This window comes from Ceratotherium simum, chromosome 3 (genome assembly GCF_057802395.1).
Source record: "Ceratotherium simum simum isolate JZ-2026a chromosome 3, ASM5780239v1, whole genome shotgun sequence".
In the NCBI taxonomy this organism is placed as follows: domain Eukaryota; kingdom Metazoa; phylum Chordata; class Mammalia; order Perissodactyla; family Rhinocerotidae; genus Ceratotherium; species Ceratotherium simum.
The window spans coordinates 17775784-17799515 of record NC_141902.1 but is presented as its reverse complement, the minus strand read 5'-3'; the positions used below and the strand labels follow the sequence as shown (position 1 = coordinate 17799515).

Sequence of the window (23732 nt, the reverse complement as noted above, 5' to 3'; positions counted from 1 at the left end):
GTGTGTGTGTGTATGTGTGTGTGAGTGAAAGTGAGAGAGAAGTTGATTTAGAGTTTTTCCATTGTTTGGAGCCTCTTGCTTCAATTATCTTCACACTACAGACATGGTACTAGACTACTTAACAGAAAGAATAAGTTAGGGGCCAGCCAGCCTGGTGGTGTAGTGGTTAAGTTTGCGCACTCCACTTCAGTGGCCCGGGTCCGAGGTGTGGACCTACACACTGCTCATCAAGCCATGCTGTGGTGGTGTCCCACATACAGAATAGAGGAAGACTGGCACGGATGTTAGCTCAGGGACAATCTTACTTAAGCAAAAAGAGGAAGACTGGCAACAGATGTTAGCTCAGGGCCTATCTTCCTCACCAAAAAAAAACAAACAGAAAGAAAGAAAGAAAGAAAAGCATAAATTGGTAGAATCTGTAAACAATTTGAAAGACTATAGGGTCCTTATTTCTGTTACTAAGTAAAATTTTATTACCACTTTCTTCATTTCTGCAAGTAAAACAGCTCTAGAGACTCACTTTTTGCTTTTAATAGAACTACTAAATTTCCTGAACCTCCCCTTACAAATGTAAATCTTCAATAATTAATAAAAAGGAATCTTTTTAGAAATACAGTAAAGGAAATTATCTCTCTTCTCTTGCAGCAGAGGAAGATCTTCAGGCTTCATTAAAATGTTCAAAGAATTGATTTGATAAGGTGTTAAACTGAAAACATTCACATGAATATGAATCTTCTTTCTTGTGCAATATATAGACCTGTCAACATCCATTCTCTTCTCAACTTGTTCTGCTGAGTTAAAAGGAATCTGTCTATGAAAGTGTTGTTTGAACAAAGAGATTTATGTAAGACTCTAAAGACTAAAAATTATGGCCATGTCCTATACAACCTTCAAAGAGAAATTTGCAGTTCTGATTTGCTGTCTTGCTTCATAATTTGTTGCCCTGCAATAATGTTGCAATTAACATTTAAGTTTCTTATTTGCAGGTCCTTCAATATCCCTGTTTTAGCTTCTCCTCAAAAAAGCCTAAGAGCTGTCAAGACCTTTCCTGAACGAGAGCAAACAATATTTTATGTAGTATTCTAGGTAATGAGAGATGAAACAGGGGTCCTTAAAGAAACAACCCTATGGCTAAATTAAAATTTGATTTAACTTCTATATAACTGGTAAGTTTCCTTACAATAAGAAATACAGGGAAGATGACAATAAACAATTTCCACTATATCCTCATTTTATCCACTGAGAAATAATTTTAAGAATATATTTGAAATGCCAAACACCAGAAAAAGACCTCTTTTGCTATACTAACTCAAAACAGAATATGAAGAAAAAATTTCAAATGGAAGGATTTATATTCAACTAACATGACACGAAGAAATCATAATAGGTAGGCAAGGTATTATATATACTTAAGGATAAAACTTAACATACATTGCAAGTGTGCTACACTAAGTAAAGCAGAAATCTGAGTGACAATGGTTTAACTTGGCAATTTTGAAGCCGAAAAGTCAATATATCTTCTATAAAAGAATAGCATTTTTGATCATTCCACTATACAGTATTATTAATATAACTGAAAAGAAAATAGGACAACTTACCCGTTTTATTGTCAAAAAATTTGATGTGTCTATCTTCATGAGCAGTAATTGTAACAGGAAGTGTGGGATGACTTACTACTCTGTTAATGTGATTACTGGATTGTAAACCTGAAAGATAAAGAAAGATAACGCACTAAAATTCAAACCTTCAGGGGCCAGCCCGGTGGCGTAGTGGTTACATTCGCGTGCTTGGCTTAGGCGGCCCAGGGTTCAAGGGTTCGGATCCCAGGCACGGACCTACACACCACTCATCAAACCATGCTGTGGAGGCGTCCCACATATGAAATACAGGAAGATTGGCACAGATGTTAGCTCAGGGCCAATCTTCCTCACCAAAAAAATTAATTAATTAAAAAAAAAATTCAAACCTTCAATTAGAAGTTGGATGATGGGCTTTTTAAGTCTTACCAAAAAATAACAATAATTAAAAACTAAAGCTTTTGTATAAAACAAAAAATCTGAGAACTAAAACTAGGGCTCTAGAGGGAGACATGTTCATAAAAAAATAAATGTTTAAGCTATCCTGTCCTAGAAAATGGACAGTACTAGGCTCAAGTTTAGAAAAAATTAAACATATTCTAAAGCAGACTGTCAATATAGGTGGTTTAGAATTCTTAAAAGACCCACGATAATTATTACTTTAATAAACAGCCCATAAAAGAATTATAAGCATTTAATGAAGAAAAAATTCATAAGTGATAGATAATTAGATGTTTGGAAGGAAAAATCCATTGTACACACACTGACAAAAAAAAAAACTGGAGTTAATATTCCTAGGGATAAGACCTTTTCTTTACTACCAAGCTCTTTATTTTTGATTAGAAATGAGGAAGAACAGAGAGAGATCAAAACAAATGGGAAGATATTACCAGCATTATTAGACTTTAAGTAAATCAATCATTCCACATGTATACAAGCTCTTAACTGAACTTAAACACATTACAGAAAACCAAAAACATATATATGTATATAGATCCATATCCATATATATATATATGGTTACCTATGTAAAAGGGAGAGAGACACCAGGGTGGGAAAGATACTTCTTTGAGTATAACGTGGTTTGAGATTTGACCACAGAACTATATAAATGTTTTACATAACTATAAAGTGATTTTTAAAAAAACAATCATGAAAAATCAAAAGTAAAATTAAACAAAGGAACTTAACTGTATATCCAATTGGTGGTATAAGCACCAAGAAATAAATTATTTCAGGTGACTTTAAAACACCATAAATAGTCTGTCCATCCCTAAAGGAATATAATCTAAGTACAGACTATCATCAGTAATCAAATTATTAGTGGTGGTGTTGGTATTATTATTCTGAGACAACTATGTGTGTACTGTGGGATAAATCAAATGAGATTATAGGGATTTTACTGAGAACCAAGAATTTCAGCATGGTTAAAATGAGGTGAAGATGTAAAATTAATGAGATAAATCTCAATTTGAATTGAAAGGATTTCTATGAATTTATCAGTGTTTTTCCTTCTTAAAAATGCATTTCTAAAAATAAACAAATGGGACTTCATCAGATTAAAGAGCTTCTACAAGGCACATGAAACCAGGATTAAAATGAACAGGCAACCCACCAGCTGGGAAAAAATATTTGCAAACCATATATCCAACAAGGGATTAATCTTCATAATATATAAAGAACTCATGCAACTGAACAACAAAAAAATCAAACAACCCAATCAAAAAATGGGCAGAGGAAATGAACAGTCACTTCTCCAAAGAAGATATACAGATGGCCAACTGGCACATGAAAAGATGCTCAACATCACTAATCATCAGGGAAATGCAAATCAAAACCACACTAAGATATCATCTTACACCCATTAAAACAGCTATAATCACCAAGATAAAAAACAAAAAATGCTGGAGAGGCTGTGGAGAAATAGGAACCCTAATCCACTGTTGGTGGGAATGCAAACTGGCACAGCCTCTATGGAAAACAGTATGGAGAGTCCTCAAAAAACTAAAAATAGAAATACCTTATGATCCAGCTATCCCACTACTGAGTATCTACCCAACAAACCTGAAATCAACAATCCAAAGAGGCTTATGCACCCCTATGTTCATCACAGCATTATTCACTATAGCCAAGACATGGAATCAACCCACATGTCCCTCGACTGATGATTAGATAAGGAAGATGTGGTATATATATACACCATGGAATACTACTCAGCCATAAAAAAAGACAAAATCGTCCCATTTGCAACAATATGGATGGATGTGGAGGGTATTATGTTAAGCGAAATAAGCCAGAACGAGAAAGACAAACACTGCATTATTTCACTCATATGTGGAAGATAAACCAACACATAGACAGATAGAACTGTTTGGTGGTTACCAGGGGCAAGGGGGGTGGGGGTGGGCACAAGGGGTGGAGGGATGCATTTACATGGTGACTGACAAACAATAATGTACAACAAAAATTTCACACACACACAAAATGTCAACTTCAAAAAAAAAGGAAAAACGCATTTCTAGGTGCTGGCCCCATGGCCTAGTGGTTAAGTTCGGCACGCTCTGTTTCAGCGGCCCAGATTCAGTTCCCCGGCGTAGATCTACACCACTCGTCAGTGGCCATGCTGTGGTGGCGACCGACATACACAATAGAGGAAGACTGGCACAGATGTTAGCTCAGGGCAAATCTTCCTCAGCAAAAATAAATAAATAAATAAAAATGCACTTCTAGCTCTGTCCAATGAAAAAGCCTAAGCCAATGACCAACTCAAGAGACATGAAAGCCATGAGGACCAACCCAATAGCCTAGCACCTATACTGTAGTCTCTAAATGCCATTTTCCACAAAAAGAAACCACAGCTCCTTAGAGAAATGGCTGATTGCAGATCTGGGGCACAAAATGAACAAGAGGAACCTGGAACATCTTGTCATATCAGAAAGAAAACTATCAACAATTACCAGCGTCACGTCAAAAGGACTCAGGAGCCAACCTGAATAAGCTCCCACAGGCCAAAGATGAAACAATCTGAGTGGCAACAAAGATAATACCTACCATGGATTGAAACACATCAAATACATTTATATCAAAGAGAGATTACAATGATAATAAAAACAAATAATACCCAAAAGACTCACTGGTCACCTTCGGAGGATGCTAGGAAATCACCTCATTATTTTGAAAACTGGCAAATAAAAGGGGGGGGGAAGTCAATCACATTTATCTTGCTTTTCGTTTATAATCACTAACTCCAAGGTAACCAAATTAGTGATGAGTTATGTTCCTTTTTATAGAAGTATTCTAGCTAATAAATGGAAAGAGAAGGATAGAATTAGAAAATCATTTTTCAACAGTTAATGAATTAACGGACCCAGGCAATGATCATCAAGACTGAAAACATAAGAAAAAGATAAACAACAAGATAATATTTACTTCTGATAAAAGTTCACAAACTGCTATGAAGCAGCCTTGCCAAAAACACTTAAAAAACTTTCAAATTAAGACAAATAAAAACACTGAACCTGCATCCGAATTAGCCTCTAGATCTAGAACCAATTTACAGGAAATAAAATGAACAGAGAAGCACATTAAATGATACAAGGATGCAACTGGCAAAATCCAGACTATGGGAAACTTTATAGGACAAATTACCCAATCTCTTCAATAAAAAAATGCAAGGGAAATAAAAGAGATGGAGGGGGAACCTACAGATGAAGACCTAAGAGACCTATCAACCAATCATAATGCATGGGCCTTATTTGCATCCCTATTTAAATAAACTGTAAAACACATACCACATCCTACACTTACAACCTTGGCCATTTATACATAATTATTGGATTGGATGATGAGTTCATCAAGCTCATTATATTATTTTCTCTACTTTCATATGTATTTCCATTAAAAATTTAAAATTCTTTCCCTTGCTTTCACCCTTACGTTGCTCTACTCATCCCTCTGTCCTCATATACCCTCAAGCTTTTAAGCATAATTTGAGGAAATAACAGAAATAATGTAAATAGATACAATTATAACACACTGAAACTAATTATTTTTCCACCCTAAATTCAAACAGTAAAAATATGAAAATCAAAAGATCGCTCTCTATTGTGTAATAATCCTTTTTAAGATTTCAAAGAAACCCATGAAAACTTACCAGAATCTATCTGTGATGAAAGCATCACCAATGACTGTGATGTTTCTAAATCATAAATTACTGTACTACCAGTGTTGAAAGAGGTCACCATATGAGCTGGATCACAGCCTATAAAGTCAACCGATGTAGGTATTCCATGCTCTGAAAGGAGTCCAAAGAGATACAACGTAAAAATAATTTAGAAATCTCCACTTTTCTAGTAAGAAAGAGGAATTCAAATATTCTTGAAATAATGTTAATAATGAAATAGAAAGCAATTGTGTTAGCATGGTGAAATATAATAGATAACTTTGTCCCTCAATTATTTAAAAAGTCTTTATAACACTCTAACATAAGAAAAACATAGCTAGAGGGCTCTTAAAGTAAGAGCAGATAGGTGCAAAAGTTATTTGTTCTCCTATGCATTTTCTTCTAAGAGGGAAAAAAATGCTAGCTGAGTCTTTTGGCCCACTTGCCAATTCTATTTCTTACTATAAAATGATAAATGAGCATTCTTGCATCACTGTCTTGGGAGTCTGTTCACCTGTCTGAGACTTGTAAGCCTTATCAAGCAGCTAATACAAGTCTAATTTTTGGTTCTGTGACAATGAAGCTCGGACTCTGGAATTCACTGATGCAGTACTATCCTAAAGTGGTCTGAGCAGCAATTTCTCTCTTTAGCTTATTAAACTGGCAGATCAATGCACAACTAGGTGAAATGTGGAATCAAACAATTAATTACCTGGACGAAGCAAGCAACAAGTATCTAAATAAATTTTTACCTCAAAAGCTTGGGTAACTGAAAAATTAGTAGAATCACTAAGGTATCTAAGAGACCCAACAAAACTAAGCACACATTATTCATTTATTTATTTATTTTCTTTATAATTTTATTTATTTCCCCGCCCCAAAGCCCCAGTAGATAGTTGTATGTCACAGCTGCAAATCCTTCTCATCGCTGTATGTGGGATGCGGCCTCAGCATGGCTAGTGAAGCAGTGCGTCGGTACGCACCCAGGATCCAAGCCCGGGCCGCCAGCAGCGGAGCGCGTGCACCTAACCACTAAGCCATGGGGCTGGCCCACATTATTCATTTAAAATGTTTTAAAACAAAACATACTTTTTAAATAAAAATGAAAAGTCTGATTTTAAAAAATACTAAAAAATGACTTGGAAAATAAGACCAATACAAGTACATGAATATATATGTATGTAAAAAAATGTCACAAGGTGAATTGGTTAAAGCCTTCTTTGACAGGAAAAGATTTCAAATCACGCATGTAACTCAGTTTGTACTTCCCAGTAAAGGGTGCTATTTCAATGATTATGGCTAGACTTCTCAACCAGTGTGCTCATACATGGTTTACAGGAATGCTTGAGACTGTGCTCCCTTCAGTCTTTGTGGGCAGCCACCTGGAGCAGGTGGAGGGCCTCCTCGTGCTGTCCCTGAGTAGCCTTCATTTGTCTACTCCACTGCTACATAATAATAGTTTTATTTTTAAAATAGGACATGTCCTGAAGAAGGTCAAAAAGCACTGAGCTACAGGATATACTTGCAAAGCACCTTTCTTGTTTATAAAAAATCACTAAGAGCAAAAGGTTATCACAAGCTTTATAAAATTCTTTCTATATATCTCTTGGAGCAGCAAGGAAATAGTAAATCATTTTGCTTTGTCCTTTCTATCTTCCAAATTAAAAAAAAAAAAAAGCTTTTTTCATAGAAGCAAAATTTACTTACCCTTGTCTCCATTGTAAGTGCAAATACATGGCAATTTTTCTTGTGGATTCCATAACCTAACAGTGCCATCTGCTGAACAAGACAGTAATTGATTTTTTATGCCACTATAAGCAAGACCCCAGACAGCATCTGTATGAGCAACTAAAGTGCCAGCTAGAACATTTGGCTCTGAGAAGGAAGAAACAAACAAAACAAAAATTAGCTAAATGAAGTTCAAAAGAAATGCTTTGGTATATAAAGATAACTTTTCATACAATTAAGTATAAGACTACACAAAACGGCCATAAGAAGATAAACCAAAGTATATACAGGGCTCATCTCTAACTTGTGGAGTTATGGGTTACTTTTATCACCCCATCCAATACTTTCCTGTATTTTTGCAATTTTCTATAAGGAACATATACAGTTATGTGTTGCTTAAGGATAGGTATATGTTCTGAGAAATGCATCATTAGGTGATTTTGTCATTGTGCAAATGTCATAGTGTACTTACACAAACCTAGTTGGTATAGCCTACTACACATCTAGGCTATATGATACCAATCTTATGGGACCACCATTGTACATGCAGCCTGCTGTTGACTGAAACGTCATTATGCGGTACATGACCGTACTTTTTTTAAAACAGCTTTATTGAGACATAATTTTGATACCATACAAACTCATTAATTTAAAGTGTACAACTCAATGGTTTTTATTATGTCCACAGAGTTGTGCAATCATCACCACATCAATTTTAGGGCATTTTCATCACTCATTAGCCATTTCCCCCAATTCTTCCTCCCTGCCTTTCCTTAGCCCTAGGGCTTTCGTAACTAGCTTCTTTCACCTAGCATAGTTTCCAAGGTTCAACCATGTTGTAGCATGTATCAGTACTTCATTTCTTTTTATTGCCGAATAATATTCCATTGTATGGATATGCTACATTTCATTCATCCATTCATCATTTGATGAACATGATAGCTAATAACATTGTGTATCATTTGTCCTACAATCCTGTTTCTCTAGTAAACTCCCACTTTACATAAATATTTATCATCTCCACAATTCTCATGGTTCCCAACCTCCCTTCCTCATCAATGATTCTCTCTCATACTTCACTGAGAAAACACAGCACTGAAACAGGAACTCCTCCCCCATCTTCCTGCCACCCGATCTATAAATCTATCAGTGTCTAAAACCATCTTCTCCTTGCTTCCAGATACAAGTTAGGAACTGTCCTCCTTCCTATCAAAGGCTAATTCCACCATGCATATTCTGGATTCCATCCAACTCATTAAGTTGCTTTAATGTTTACAGTTTCCCTGCTACATAAATTCTTCTCCTCCTCGAGAACACTACTACAGCAAATATCCTCCAGAATCTCTCAATCTAAACAAAAAAACCATCATTAACCTTATACCATCTTTCCCCAAACAGTAGAAAAGTATGAAGTAAATATGCTTTTTCACCCTCATTTACTCTCCAAATCACTCTAACATGGTTTCTGAGACCATCACCACACCAAAACAAACCTTGCTAAAATTACCAATGACGAACTCTATTCTATCAAATTTAATAAAATTTTTCTTTCTTTGCTGATTTCTTTCTTTCTTTGCTGTTCTCATCACATTGCTTTTCATCCATAGAGTGTGCCTTGAAAGGTTACCCAGAGGTCCCTTCACCCTCTGGTCTTAGCCCCAGCATCCAACCTCTCTCTGTCTGGCCAAGACCTGGGTAACCTATCTGTCACTTATAAAAAAGAACCTTTCTATCCTAACATTTATTAGACCTCTCAGCAACATCTGAAAGTGCCAACTGCTTCCTTCTTCTCAAATGGTTTCTACTGTAGGTGTACTTCCAGGATTCCTACTCTCTGGCACTTCCTCCTGACTCACAGGCCGCTCCTCCTCAGTTTCCTTGGTTGACTCTCTTGCTCTAGCCACTCTCCCAATGTCAGAGTTCCTCAGGACTTGGCTTTCTCTCCTTACCCTACACAACACACTCACCCTATACCATCCTTTCTCATATCTTAATATTGATATTACCTACTTGATATTGCCACCTCTTAACATGCCTAAAAACCGAACTCACCATCTTTTATCTTCTCATAACTGTTCTGCTCCCATTTCAATAAGTGCTACCATCGTATACTCAATTGCTACGTCAAAAATGCAGGAGTGGTGATGAAAATGTTCTGAATTAGGTAGTGGTAATGGTTGCACAACCCTGTAAATACAGTAAAAACTATTGAACTGTATACTTCAAAAGAGTGAATTTTATCATACGTGAATTATATCTCAATAAAGCTGTTAAAAAAATAAACAGCAAAATCAAGAGTCACTCATCTAACACTTTATCCACTCAATCCAATTTATCAACAGATTTTGTCTATTCTACCCTACCTCTTCAATATGTCTTAAATCCATTTCTCTCTATCACCCTCTAATCCTGGCAACATCATCTCTCACTTAGTCTACCGGACCACTACATTACAACTTTACATTACAATATTACATTGGTATTCCTTTCTCCACACTTCCCGCCCCCAATCCATTCTCCTTGCAACAGCCCGAGTCACCTTTTCCAACTCTACATTTAGAAGTCACTTCTTGGCTTAAAACTCCTGACTAAAAATTCCCTTTTACCGTTTAGATTTTGCCTTGAATGTCACTATTAGACTACACACAAGGAAGGTTTGCCTGTTACTGTCTCTCATAGTACTATATCGTCATAGCACTTATCACAATCTGTAATCACAGACTCTATCCTCTTATTTGTTTAATATCTATCTTTTCCATTAGATTCTTATTTCTTGATATAATGCTTAATATTATACTTGGCAAATTTACGTACCAAGTGTGTGTTAAATAAAAAGACCAAAGAGCTCTTGAATTCTTTTTAAGTGAACCAACCATTAAGTAGATCACTGTTTATTTAACCATTCTCATACTAAAAAACATTCATTCTGTTTTAATTTTTTGTAATTACAAACAATGCCCTTGTAAATATATTTAAATATACATACAGCTATTTCCGTAGGACTGATTCTAAAAGTGGCACTTGTGAGTAAAAGTTTTTGCTTTTAATTAAGGATTTTTTTTTTCCTCTTAAAAGTTGTACAGATTTACACCCTTACTGCCCCATTTGTTTCTATTGCCTTCTGCTAATTTTTTCTTTCTTTCTTTTTTTTTTTGGTAAGGAAGATTGGCCCTGGACTAACATCCGTGCCCGTCTTCCTCTACTTTATATAGGACACCGCCACAGCATGACTTGACAAGCAGCACGTTGGTCCATATATGGGATCCCAACCTGTGAACCCCCGGCCGCCGAAGTGGAGTGTGCAAACTTAACTGCTACGCCACTGGGCTGGCCCTTGCTAAATGTTTTTGAATTACATAAACTGTTTCTTAAGTTTTAAAAATTTTTCCTTATATTAAATTTTGTTCTCCTATTCTTTTTCTAACTAGTACTGAAAATTAATTAACGTTTTAATATAGTTTATTTTTTGACACCATAGAGAAAGTACCAATTTGCAGGCTTAAATATTCATGGCATGATATTTCTTAATTTTTCTCTTTAATAAAGCAAATTACTAATAAATGGAAGAACTAAATGAAAAGACTAATATGTGTCTAAACAACCTTATAATGATATTTGAGATATTTACTTTTGTCAGCTTCATTCACTTAAAAAAAAATACGTTTTGAGTCTTTTACTTACCATATGTATCATATGGATCCACATTAGGGCAAGGCATATTCCACCACTGGATGGTTGCATCAATACCACCACTAAAACACTGTTCTCCATTAGAACTAATAGCTAATGATAGAACAGGACCACTATTATAGGAAAAGAGGGAAAAAATTACTTACAAAGCCTAAGAAGAAACTCACATCCACATCCCCCCAACCTCTGAATTTATATGGTATCTAAAAACTGTTTAAGGTAAACATGTACATTTGAACAGTACTGATTATATTCTAATACAATTATTAATCAAATAAAATATTATTCAACTGATATCTTTTCAAATATAAAACAAACATTATGAGAAAATTACAAAGTTTGAGGATAAATAATTGTTAACAATAACTATGGTTGCTAGTTAAGTACTAATTCAACAAAACTTACATGTGGGCCCTAAATGTGTAGATAGGCTCTACATCTAAAGAGGCACTCCTAAAAGAAGGGAAACAAAGGGTGGGGAAGGAGAAGACGATTAAATAACTGTAAATCATTGGTTGATGTTCAAGAGTCATTAGGTAAGATCAAATGAGTGCATAAAAGATACAGAACCATAAGGAAGAATAATTACCTACAATAACTAGCAAATTTGGGAGGAAAAAAACACAGGCTAATGTTAAAATACTTGCTTTTTGGCAGGAACTGTTTTTTGCAAGTTCCAAAGTTTCAGAGTGTGGTCCTCAGAGGCAGTAACCAGCACAGCTTCTACAGGATGAAAAGCTAATGCTCGTACTCCATCAAAATGGCTACGTAGTGTATACTTGGGGTTCCATGTCTTTCGAAAGGCATCTTTATTGGCAGGCAACTAAAAAGAAAGAATGCAATATTTAGTAGTAAAAGTAGTAAATTGATAGGCATGTGGAATTTTTGTTTGTTTGTCTTGGTGTGTTTAAAACATATATTTAAAACTGCTTTGCTAAAATGTCCAGTGGAAATTTAATGTACCTTAAAAACTATATAACAAATCTTTATCATTTAATAAGAATCCAGAACAATAATTTCATTAACTTTCAAATACCTAGATCAAATGCAGAGTCTTAATCTGTTTTCCCTAATCATCAGGCTAAATCCAAAGGTCCTATTAAATGACAGATGAGAATAACAAAAGAAACTACCATGCTGCAATACTTTACAAGAACACAATAAAAATTATATAAATTACTACCAAAAATCCAAGAGGACAATATCAACAGTACAGTTGTCATTTACAAAATTAGCATGTGAAAACTTTAAAGGCAGCAAGTTAACGTACTTTCCAAAAGTCTGAACTTAAGACACTTTAAGCATATTTTCATCCCATTTTCATTATCATTGTTGATACTGATAAGAGGTTAATCTTTTTACCTTCATTTCTCCATCTGTAAAGATAGGCTGTGAAACCGCTTCTAAAGTAGTCAAAAGTTGACTAGAATTTAGTTGCTTATATACTTTAAAAATATTAATGACAATAATCCAGCCCACCAAGGCTCATGTTTCTAAAAAGCATGCTAACGTAAGTATAAAATGTAGAAAAACAAATTTCGTTATAAGAGGAAAAAAACTGATTTGCTGAAAAACTGAAAATTCATTAATATAAAATCTAAACAAGTATAGTTAACTCTCAATTGAGTGTTTATTGTCTATAAAAATTTAATCCAAGACTAGTTTCACCTCTAACAGTGTGCTTCCCATCCCCTCCTCCATCCTCTTCCCATCCCTCAAATGAAGGACTAAGAATTCAGGAAATAGCAAGCTAACTTTAACATTATCCTTAAAAAAATAAAAGTTCAAAAATAAAACGTGCTTTTTAAGACATTTCCTGAAGGCAAATAAGTGATTCAGGTAATCTATTTTTCTCTTAACACCAAAATGTGGCTTAATTTGAGTAGATAATTGAGAGTTGACTACTCAAGATAGATATTTATCGACCAATATTTTAAGGTAATCAATCATCCCAAACTCCTGGCTAATCGACCACAATTACCAAAGAAAAATTTAAACACCGCAAAGAAAGTAGTTATAAAAGAAAAACTACATGTCACTTCAAATCAACATACTGACACACTTAAACTTATCTTTTCCATGCACCTTGACATTAATTCTGTTTTATAAGTGTTTCCAAAAAATAAGGAGCCTTCTATTAAATCATTAAAAAATTAAAAATAAAACTGCACTTACATCATAACTATAGTCTGCATCATTTGTTACCGTCAAGTCTGCAAGGTCTCCAAGGCCCAGTACACTTAACAAAACATCATCAGAACCCATAATAAATGACTTGCCTCCTCCAGATGGAAACGTTATTGGTTCAGCTATAAAGAACAAAACCGCTTCTTAAATGCTGAAAAATCATACAGTACAAGACAATATTGTGGGGGAAATGTAAGCACTTAACAGTTATAATATTCAGTAATATAATTTTTACTTTCCCACTTCCCTCCTTATTTCTTCCACTCAAAAAATCCTGAGTAGTAATAAACAAATGTTTGTTTACTTAGCAGCTACAACATAATCTTCCACAAATCAAATATGCACTAGATATATTATTCTAGGGTGGGAGTTGGGGCACAAAAGCTTTGTCTATTTAAGTCACTTATTTCACTACAATTATAACTATAGTTTTTTTTAATGTAATAGGTTGTTGCTAAGTCCTTTTGCTTTGTATCGTATTTGCTTAGAAGTGTTAGGTTTTCTAGTCCCTGATAAAAATTAAAATAAGCATTCAACCGTAACGGTTTCTAGTCTGCAATATAGTGTATCAGTTTATTGAAATGAAGCCTTAAACTGCTCCGATTCCTCCAGTAACAGCAATGGTCTAGGAAAAGGGCAGTTCTACCACCAACAACGTCAGTTTCCTTTCTGTAAATTCCAGCTTTCAAGCTTTGACTACGATTTTTTATTTTAACTTCTCTTTTATTTACCATGATACTTCTAAAATGACTAATCTATATTGACTAACTATAGAACTCTACATTTCTGATACTTTGACCAATTAAAATCAAACTCTTCCATAACTGGAATAACTGTACTATTATATAAATATTTTGCTCTAACAGTTACAGTATAAGCAATAATTCTCAATATCATTTCAAACATGCTTTGAAAGCAAAATTTTAGTCTTAAGATGCAAAGGGAAAGTAAACAAGTCATTGTAATACAAAACAACTCAACACATCAAAACACATTTAAAATTCATGAGCAAATTTAAAAGGGAAACATATGAAAACTCAAGCCAATTATCAATTTTGAAAAATTTCTATGAAAAATGATGGTATAAATTTAATACACTACAGGAAACATAACAGGTGTAATGAAATTTGTCAGTCATCATTAATACTACTGAAAATAATTCTGAGAAGATACAAATCAACTTCTAGATATATACTATGGCAAAAGTAAAATTCATCTTTATTTAGACTATCTTATTTTCTTATTTATCAAAGTAGTCTATATAATTTGACTCAAATAGGGTCCTAAATGACATTTCTAAAATGAAGCTGTGAGTCAGCAACTGATTTAGAGTAAATCTGATAGAAAATATACATACTGATAGTAGTAGTATTTAATTAACCTTTCAATGATTATACTTATTGAATCTGAACAATCTGTAGCACCTATCCTTCCTACCAATATCTAGTAGGCACTTATTGGTAATACCAGAAGCAGATGAGAACTGCAAAATGAATAGTTTAAAATTATGTTTAAGAACAATTATATAAAGTGGATTAGGTAATATTTACTCAAAGCATTTTTGGCCAGTACAAGGACATATTTTTCTTTTAAGCTCATAATTTGTATGTAAGACAAGTTAGGAAAAAACGCCACAATTCCTCCCACCCTCAATTACATAAACACTCAGTAACACAAATCTTGATAAAAGCCCAATAAAATAACTTTAATATCAAACTACTTTGTATTATTAACATATTCTTTTTGCAGTGATATTTCTGGTCAGTTGTTGACCAATTTAGGGGCATGTGAAGGGAAGTGCCTGGGCAACATTAGCTAGTCTTAACGGAGTTTTAGATTAATTGTATTAAACAAAAAGTTAGTATTATATCCATTACTAATTAATCATATGACTACAGTTCTCTATGTCTATATATACATATATTTATTTATATATAGCAAGCTAACCTGCTCACTCAGCATTTATTACATACATACTGATGTGAAAAAAATCTTTTAAGCTGTATTTTACTTTCCATAATCACCCCTCACTGTGGCATATGGTAATCACAGTAAATACTCAATTTATTTGCCCTTGTTTCCTTGCAAGAGGGGATTAATTTCTATTCTGTAAATTCATTTTATTACCTACAGCAATAAGCATAGAAAGTGTAATTAGAAATTCAAAGAAAAAATTATTAAAAGTAGTTTTAAGGATGGAAATTATGACACTTTTTACTAGATACAGCCCAAGAGATTTCATCAAGCAATTTAAGAATACTATTATTCTATCAGCATTTCCCTTTATGGAAATCTTAGGATCTACAAAATGGGATCTTACATCAAGGTCCTATTTGTACTTCTAAAACTAATTCTCCATTTTATGGGTACTAACGACCAAGGAAACATATAGTTCACATACCAAACTCTTCCCTTCTCCTTCCATTTTATCAAACCTAAAGAATACAGCCCAATAATTGATTCCATTTATGCCAGTGGCAACATGGTACGTCTTAACTCTTTTACTAAAAATAGTCTGAAAGGTTGTAATGCAGAAGTTTCTCTCCTTGAAAACAGACATTTTTTCTTTATATGACATGGCCTTCAACAGGAAAGCATTCTGAAGTTGGAGGATGCCACTGAAAATAAGAGATTACAAACTCTAATGTTCCCTTCTAGTCGAAGGTGAACTTGAATCTTTTTTAATAACATATTTCTAGTAAGATTTACCCTTTGAAAAGTGTAACGAGGTTGTGTTTATCTCCCCCTCTCTTCTTCCTTCCACTATTAAGAGTTAGATCATTGACTTACATTTTTTTCTTTAAAAACCACATACACATAAACACATACACACAGAGCTGTAAACTGGTTTTTGTGTAGCATGGGCCTTGACTGGCTTTTTCCATAGGTCGTTGATTTGAAGCATTTAAACCAGTCCCTATTCCTGCTAATATGGCTTTGCCTTAAACTGCAAAATCTGTAGTTTAAGTATACAACATTAACTACAAAAAAGTTTGCAAGTTTTCCTATGCATTATTTCATAAAACAGACCAAAAGCTAAAGAAGCTAAACCACTACTAAACGCATAAAATGAAAAACAGTGGAGTTGCTCGGTGCTTTTAGAAAATACTTGACAAAGTAAAACAGGAAAATAGCTCAATAATGGAAGAGATGTGGAAAAATCAAGACTATTTTACTTTTCCCGTTGCTTTTCATGCTTTAAAATGTTTTGTTTTGGTTTTATTGTTTTCATGATTTTCCTTATCTTTCCTCAAATTTTCTTACAGAGTACAGTGAGTGGTAAATGCATGCAGAGGTGACTGTAAAGGAAAAAATGCAGGGCCGGCCCGGTGGGGTAGTGGTTGAGTTCACGCACTCTGCTTTGGCGGCCCGGGGATGGCAGGTTCGGATCCTGGGCACGGACCTATGCACTGCTTATCAAGCCACGCTGTGGCAGGTGTCCCACATATAAAATAGAGGAAGATGAGCACAGATATTAGCCCACGGCCAACTGTCCTCAGCAAAAAGAGGGGGATTGGCAATAGATGTTAGCTCAGCGTCACTCTTCCTCACCAAAAAAAAAAGCAAAATTATTTAACTTTAACTAGGAAAATGTGCTACTAGAGAACTCTTAAAAGAAAATAAGATGTATTCAAAAATTTTTGACTGGGACATCAAACCAATTCCCTTACACAGCAAGAGCAGAAACATCAATGAAATTCAATCTGCATGCCAAATTATTAGATAATGAATTATATATACATCTATTACAATAAACCTCTGGTAAGAATACAGTCTCATTACTTAGAATTTTAACTATCTAGACTAAGAATTATAAATTATTCAAGTATATCTACATATCTTCAGCTAAAATCAATTTTGGAAAAAATGCCTAAATAGTAATTTCATTTCCTACACAGTTCTAGTTTAGGCAAATTTTAGAAACTTCATTACTAAGTAGTATATACTTGGTACAAACTTAAAGAACAATGATGTTGCCCCATTCTAAAATGATTAAATTAGGCATTTGTTACATATATATTTTGAGAAATTATATGAAAAGTTCCAAGCAAACTGTCTGGTACTTAGTTGTCTCCTAATAAGTGGTAGTTATTATTAGCTGCTAAATTTAAGCAATATGACAAAATGACTGAGTAGTTCTTTTCCATACGTACTATTTAAAATTTTTTTTTTGCTGGGGAAGATTCACCCTGAGCTAACATCTGTTGCCCATCTTCCTCTCTTTTTTTTCCCCTCCCTAAAGCTCCAGTACATAGTTGTACACTCTAGTTCTAAGTCCTCCTAGTTCTTCTATGTGGGCCGCCGCCACAGCATGGCTACTGACAGACGAGTGGTGTGGGTCTGTGCCTGGTAACCGGAACTCGGGCCACTGATGCAGAGCACGCCAAACTTGAACCACTAGGTCATTAGGGCTGGCTCTAAAGTCTTTTTTTAAACTATGTATTATTTTCCTGCTACTAGATCTCTAAGCTAAAGTTAAATTTCAGAAAGATAGTTTGAATTGACCTATCACAGAAATAAATCCACCTAACATTAAAAACAAAAACAAAATGTAAAGACATAGAAGCCTAAAATTTCAAAATCACTTTTCAAACAGTAGCAAACTTGCAGTATTAAGGAGATGTGATTTGGAATTAACATCTTCTGCAATGTACATAAACAGGGTAGCTAAATTTTGTACCTTCCTCTGCTCTTACACCTTCATGATCAGTCATTCTAGTAGAGGCTGACCTAGATTGATTAATGATTCCTGAAGGGATGTGGGCCAGCTCACCATCTCCCAGATCAGCTGTCATGTCGTAGAGTTTTGTCCTATTGACCCCTGTAAATTAATGTCAGCAGTAGAGGTTCATTTAATGGCTACCGCTTGACTGGCTAGCAGCCTTTAAAACCAATTTACTAACAAAACAGGCTATTTTTAAGAAGTTCCAGTCATAAAAATCTCAGATAATTAAAGAAGTCTTCAATTTTCCATAGCATCCCCCCAAAAATATTAAAATGATTTAAATATTTAAGATATTCACTATTTCTGCAGACATATCTCCACTGTTTTTTATGTATATAAAATTGAGTCTTCTGTAACCAAACTTCTGTAAGCTCACAGACACAGAAGGTATCATTAAAACAAAAAGAGATTTTAGTGTTTAATAAAAGAATAAAACATGAGTTTTTCCAACTTAATTCACTATTTTTAAAAGTTAAAGAAATAAGTACAAATGATTTTTATGAGGGTACAAACAATTAACTTTCCCTGGTGTTTATCTGGATGTTTCCCTGCCACATTCACATAAATTTGTCATTAACTAATCAATTCCAATTTTTCTCAAAATGCTTTTTCACTTTTCCCAAATTTGAAAAACCTGATTTACCCCATGAGTTCTCTGAGTTTCTCATAATAGTAAGAAAAGTCAAAAGTGTCATAAGCCATAAATGTAAGAGGAGAATTTCAGCTGTTGCCTGGATAATTCAGGCCAAAATATACAAAACTCAAAGCATCTGTGGTATTGTGGGATCTCTTTGTTTTAACTTTGAACTTCTCAGAAATGACAGAACCATTTCTCTTATGTATTTTCAAAGAAAATAGTTTTAAGAATGTCAGAAAAAAATAATTTAAAAGACAAAAGGAAATGCTTTCTAGTCAATATAAAAACAAAATAGACAAATCCAAGGTCACACATTATGACCATATTCAGGAATGTCAACATTAATGGACTAATTAGACCGCTATATAACTATTAAATTTCACTATGGCTATTAGAATATTAGTAATTCTACAGGAATTATCTATCATTCATCTGTGTATCCCTAAAAGAAGGTCAGGCAGCATGTTGGCAAGACTTAATAGAAATAGGTGGAATCTTACACATTTACTCTATTTTACAGTAATCCCTAACTTCTTAGAAATGCTTAAGCAACTCTACTTCTGGATGGAAGTACACAATATGTCAAGTAGTCTGAATTTTCTAAAATAATTATAATGGAGAAACTCAGTATTATCTGAAGATTTTCCCCTTGAAAATGAAGTGACTGTAAACAAATTCTCTAACAAACGAAAACTGCCAACTGGATGTCTAATGATCAGTTAAATTAAACACAAAAGAAAATAAATGTTACCTTTTCTCACAAAATAGCTCTCCTTTGTAACTTTCCCACTTATGAGCATCACCACCACGATTTGGTTTCTGTTCTTAAAATTCTGCAACCACATCTTAATAATTTCTCTTTAACTTATAAAATAAGGTGGGGGGAACTGTTTTTAAAAATAATCCTCCCTTACAGTATTCTTCAGATTAATCTCTTTCTCTCTATTGACTTTATTCTAATCAAAGGTTTCATTCTTATGAATTACTACAAGAGATTCCTAACTGGTTTTCCTATCTCCCAGATCCATTTGCCTTTAACCAAATTTGAATATTACAGCTAAATTAATTTTCCAAAATTATCACATTGATTATATCACCTCTTACTCAGAAACCACACGTGGCACTTCAACAGTCTTTGGATCAGGGCTAACTAAAATTTTGTACTTAACTTTGCATGTGCTTCATGATCTGATCTTATCGTTCCTATCCAATCTCATCTTTTAATGCTCCACAATACAAATCTCCCTAATTTTCCAGTCAAAGCAGTTTCCCTATAGGATCAATATTCACCAAAGTTATTTCTACCATATTTTGTCATATCTGTCCTCACCTATTCCTCAGAAAACAACAATACGTCCTACATACACACAGACATACAAGTTTCTATACTTTAACATGCACCTCAGCCTATCAAACTTCTACCCGTTCCTCCAAACCAGTTCCATCTCCTCTGTGAAGCCTTTGCTGATCTTTCCCTGCTCACTCTTATTATACTAGTGTATACTATAAAATGACTTTATTGGACATTATTTTATAATTTCATCATATGATAGCTAATGTCAAATATAATAAAGACAAGAAACAGTTTTGTCACTACAGATAATGTGAACACAAGGAAAGTAGGAGACAACATGAAAGTTATCGTTCAAACTGAGGATCCCAAATTATATAATTATTATTACATTTTTTTGTGCATACTCCAAACATTAATTTCTGTGTGGCATAGTGCCAAATTTAAGAAAAGATGGAACATCCCTGCTTTAAGTCTAATTTCTCAAAAACTGCCAGAAGATTATAGCAGATATAACACCTTCACATCTAGCAAATTTAATGCATCTTCATTTTCTTTCTAAATCTATCCAATATCATAAATACAATAAATCTAACAAAATGCAATTTCAAGTAAAAAAATCTGAAGTCTGATTAGCAATAGCAAGAAAATTGTAATGGCATTAGTGTTAGAGAATATTATATACAATATTATGAAAATAATCAAGGGCATAATTAAAGACTCATTAAGCATTAATTAAATATATTCTCAATTATTGGTGAAATCTATAGAGGAGAAATACTCTAATTTTTACAGCAAGAAAAACTTTTTCTTACCACTACAAATCATAAAACCACCCTCCTAACCATGACCACCAAGTCTATACAAATGCATAATCCTCTAAATAGATTATGGGACAATGAAAAACATACTAACTATGCCATATGTAAGCCAAACTATGGACTGACGACTGTGGTGTTAGTGTTTTTAAATCCATACTTACAAACACACACACTCATGACATACAAAATTTAGCTGTCTGTACTCTGCATTATTGTAAGTAAAACGGTACTTTTTTTACTGAATCTAATGTTTTTCCTTTCTCAAATGTTAATCAATTTGAGATTGATTTGTTAATCAATCTTATATTCTGAAGTGAAACCAACGATTAGCAGGCAATCTGAAAAGATAAGTTTATTTTAGAATAAAGATTTAGTTATGTCATGTTTGTTAGATCTATTTTCTATCATTCTAAATTGTAATAAAGCTTTCACATGACAACTGTCATCTTAAAAAAAATGACAATACAATATTAAGAAAAAACAACTAGTTTAGCTGCAAAGTGAAGCGATCCTGCAGTTTAAAAAAGTGTACTGATTGTAAAGGCATCAATCTGTTTCTCTCTGACTCTTGTCAAAATGCCTAAATTAAGATATTTTCTTAGGGGAGAGAAAAAGAAACAAAGAAATCTGAGTTGAAGCACTGAATGGTCTGTTTTAAAAGTGTGAAATTAAAGCTGGAAATATCAAACTGCATGTCTTAGCTGAAAATAATATCCCTGGCTACGAAAGAATTGTGTTTTTGTCTTCCATTTGATGTAGGAGCAAGAATATTGAACTGTTTTAGGCTCTTAAAATTTATACTCTCTCCTAAATAGAAGCAGCTTGATCATCAGAGATATTTTATACTACGTGCCAAGCTGTTTTTAAAAGCCTACTGAAAGTTATTGCTACAAAAGAATAATTTCTCCTTAAATGTATTAAAATGCCTAATATACAGATATTTGAACTAAAGTCACACTTTACAAAACTATTAAATTTCCTGGTGACAGTTCATCATTTTGGATCTGGAATAGCAAATGACAAATATTAATAGGAAACTTTAAAAAAGGAAAAAGAAAAGGGTCCGGCCCAGTGGCTTAGTGGTTAAGTTGACTCGCTCCACTCCAGCAGCCCGGGTTCGCAGGTTCAGATCCTGGGCACGGACCTACACACCACTGGTCAAGCCATGCTGTGGTGGCGTCCTATATACAAAATAGAGGAAGACTGGCACAGATGTTAGCTCAGGGACAATCTTCCTCAAGCAAAAAAAGAGAAAGAATGGCAATAGATGTTAGCTCCAGGCCAATCTTCCTCACTCCAAAAAAAAAAAGAAAACTAGAAAATGATCCAGGGATGCTCACTTATAATTTCTATTAAAAGAAATATTGAAAAAGTTAAGACTTCCTTGTTCCAAAGTACTGATAATCAAGTCGGAAGATGTACAGCAGTTCTATAACTCTAGTAAAGAAAAGGGGAATGACAAATCATCTTCTATACATGGAAAAGACAGGAAGGTTAGGATAAATGAGAATAATTAGGAAAATTAAGACAAGTCCATCCACTAAGAACCAAAACTGTAAATACACATATTCTCAGAATGTGAATCTTTGAAATGGGGAAAGCCTATATATCTTTTCAAGTAAGACATGAAATAATCTAACCTTCTTTATTAATAAACCTTAATTTTATAGGTATAAAATAGCATAGGAGTAACAATAAGCCATAAGAGCAAGAGCATCTATCAAAGGAACACATATTACAATCCACAATTTAAACTTTCCAGGCTGAAAAACTAAAACAGAGAAATATCAAAAGGCAGTCTTAACAGATTTTAAACTCCTCTTTCACATTCTAAATAAAGGTTCCAGATTTCAGATGCTTCATACTTATTTCAGATGCTACCCACTGTGTGATTTTTAACTGTTATTTATTTACATGTTTTTACTGAGATATAAAATATAGCAAAAATAGAGACCATGGAAAGCTAGAAAAATCCTACCCAACCAAGATTGTAACAAAAAATAAATTTAACCTCCCCCTCATTCCCTTTCCCAATTACAGAAAGCTTAGAAATTATTTAAAAATGAAAGAAAACTGAGTTTCAGGTTAGATAACACTATTGTATCACGCTAATTTCCTGGTTTTCATCATTGTACTCTGGTCACGTAAGAGAATGTCTTCGTGGTCAGGTAACATACACTAAAGTATTTAAGCAGCAACATGTCTACAACTTACTCAGTTTTCTGAACTGTTCAAAATAATAAATGTATATATTTACAGAGAGAAAAGGATAAAGCAAATGTGGTAAAATATAAACATTTGGGGAACCTGGGATTCTTTGTACTATTATTGCAACTTTTCCTTAAGTCTAAAATTATGTCAAAATAAAAAGTTAAAAGGAAAAGGAAGTTTAACCCTTTGGAAGTCTGAGACCAAAATAACTGCATCAAGGCTCTTGAGTTTCACGGTCTTGACTTTTAGAAGTATTAATAAAGTACATCTCTTAAGCATATCTTACTTAACAAGAAACTAACACTGAATTGTATCTACAATCCAAGGCAAGGTTGCCACTTTTAAGTCATTTTCTTTTGCCTCAGGTGGAAAAAAAGAAGGGTGGAGTGGAGTGAACAAGCTAGGAAACATATCAACATTAGCTTCTCAGCTCCTGATTTTAGAATGCTTTCCATTTAAGAGTCAAATCATGGCTGAGTCTTTAAAAAAGTTAAAAAGTTTACATTCTTGCCATTTTTTTCTTTCCATTAAGGAAAAGCCATTCAGATTGGATTATATTTGCTAAGTTCATATGGTAAAGTTAGCAAATAATTTTCTTCCCTCAAAGAAGCTAGGAAAAAAAAATCTGTAGAAACTTAGTGCTAAGATCCAGTAGGTGTGATTCATTCACATTTTGAAATAAAGGAAAAAAACATCAAAAGG

General features: G+C 33.9%; 1 protein-coding gene across 3 annotated transcripts in view; it reads right to left on the bottom strand.

Annotated features, from left to right (window-relative positions):
- The window catches only part of STRN3 (striatin 3), a 105920-nt gene that overhangs the window by 5204 nt on the left and 76984 nt on the right, over nt 1-23732 (bottom strand). For 2 of the 3 annotated variants that reach the window (XM_014780433.2, XM_004421143.3), the window contains 7 exons: nt 13333-13466; nt 11805-11980; nt 11563-11610; nt 11149-11270; nt 7447-7614; nt 5731-5871; nt 1599-1706 (listed from right to left, as the gene is read on the bottom strand). In XM_014780433.2, the coding sequence (XP_014635919.1) occupies nt 1599-1706; nt 5731-5871; nt 7447-7614; nt 11149-11270; nt 11563-11610; nt 11805-11980; nt 13333-13466 (897 nt within the window). Of the gene's footprint in view, nt 1-1598; nt 1707-5730; nt 5872-7446; nt 7615-11148; nt 11271-11562; nt 11611-11804; nt 11981-13332; nt 13467-18025; nt 18167-23732 lie in introns of all 3 variants that reach the window. The other variant, XM_004421142.3, reaches the window with a different exon arrangement.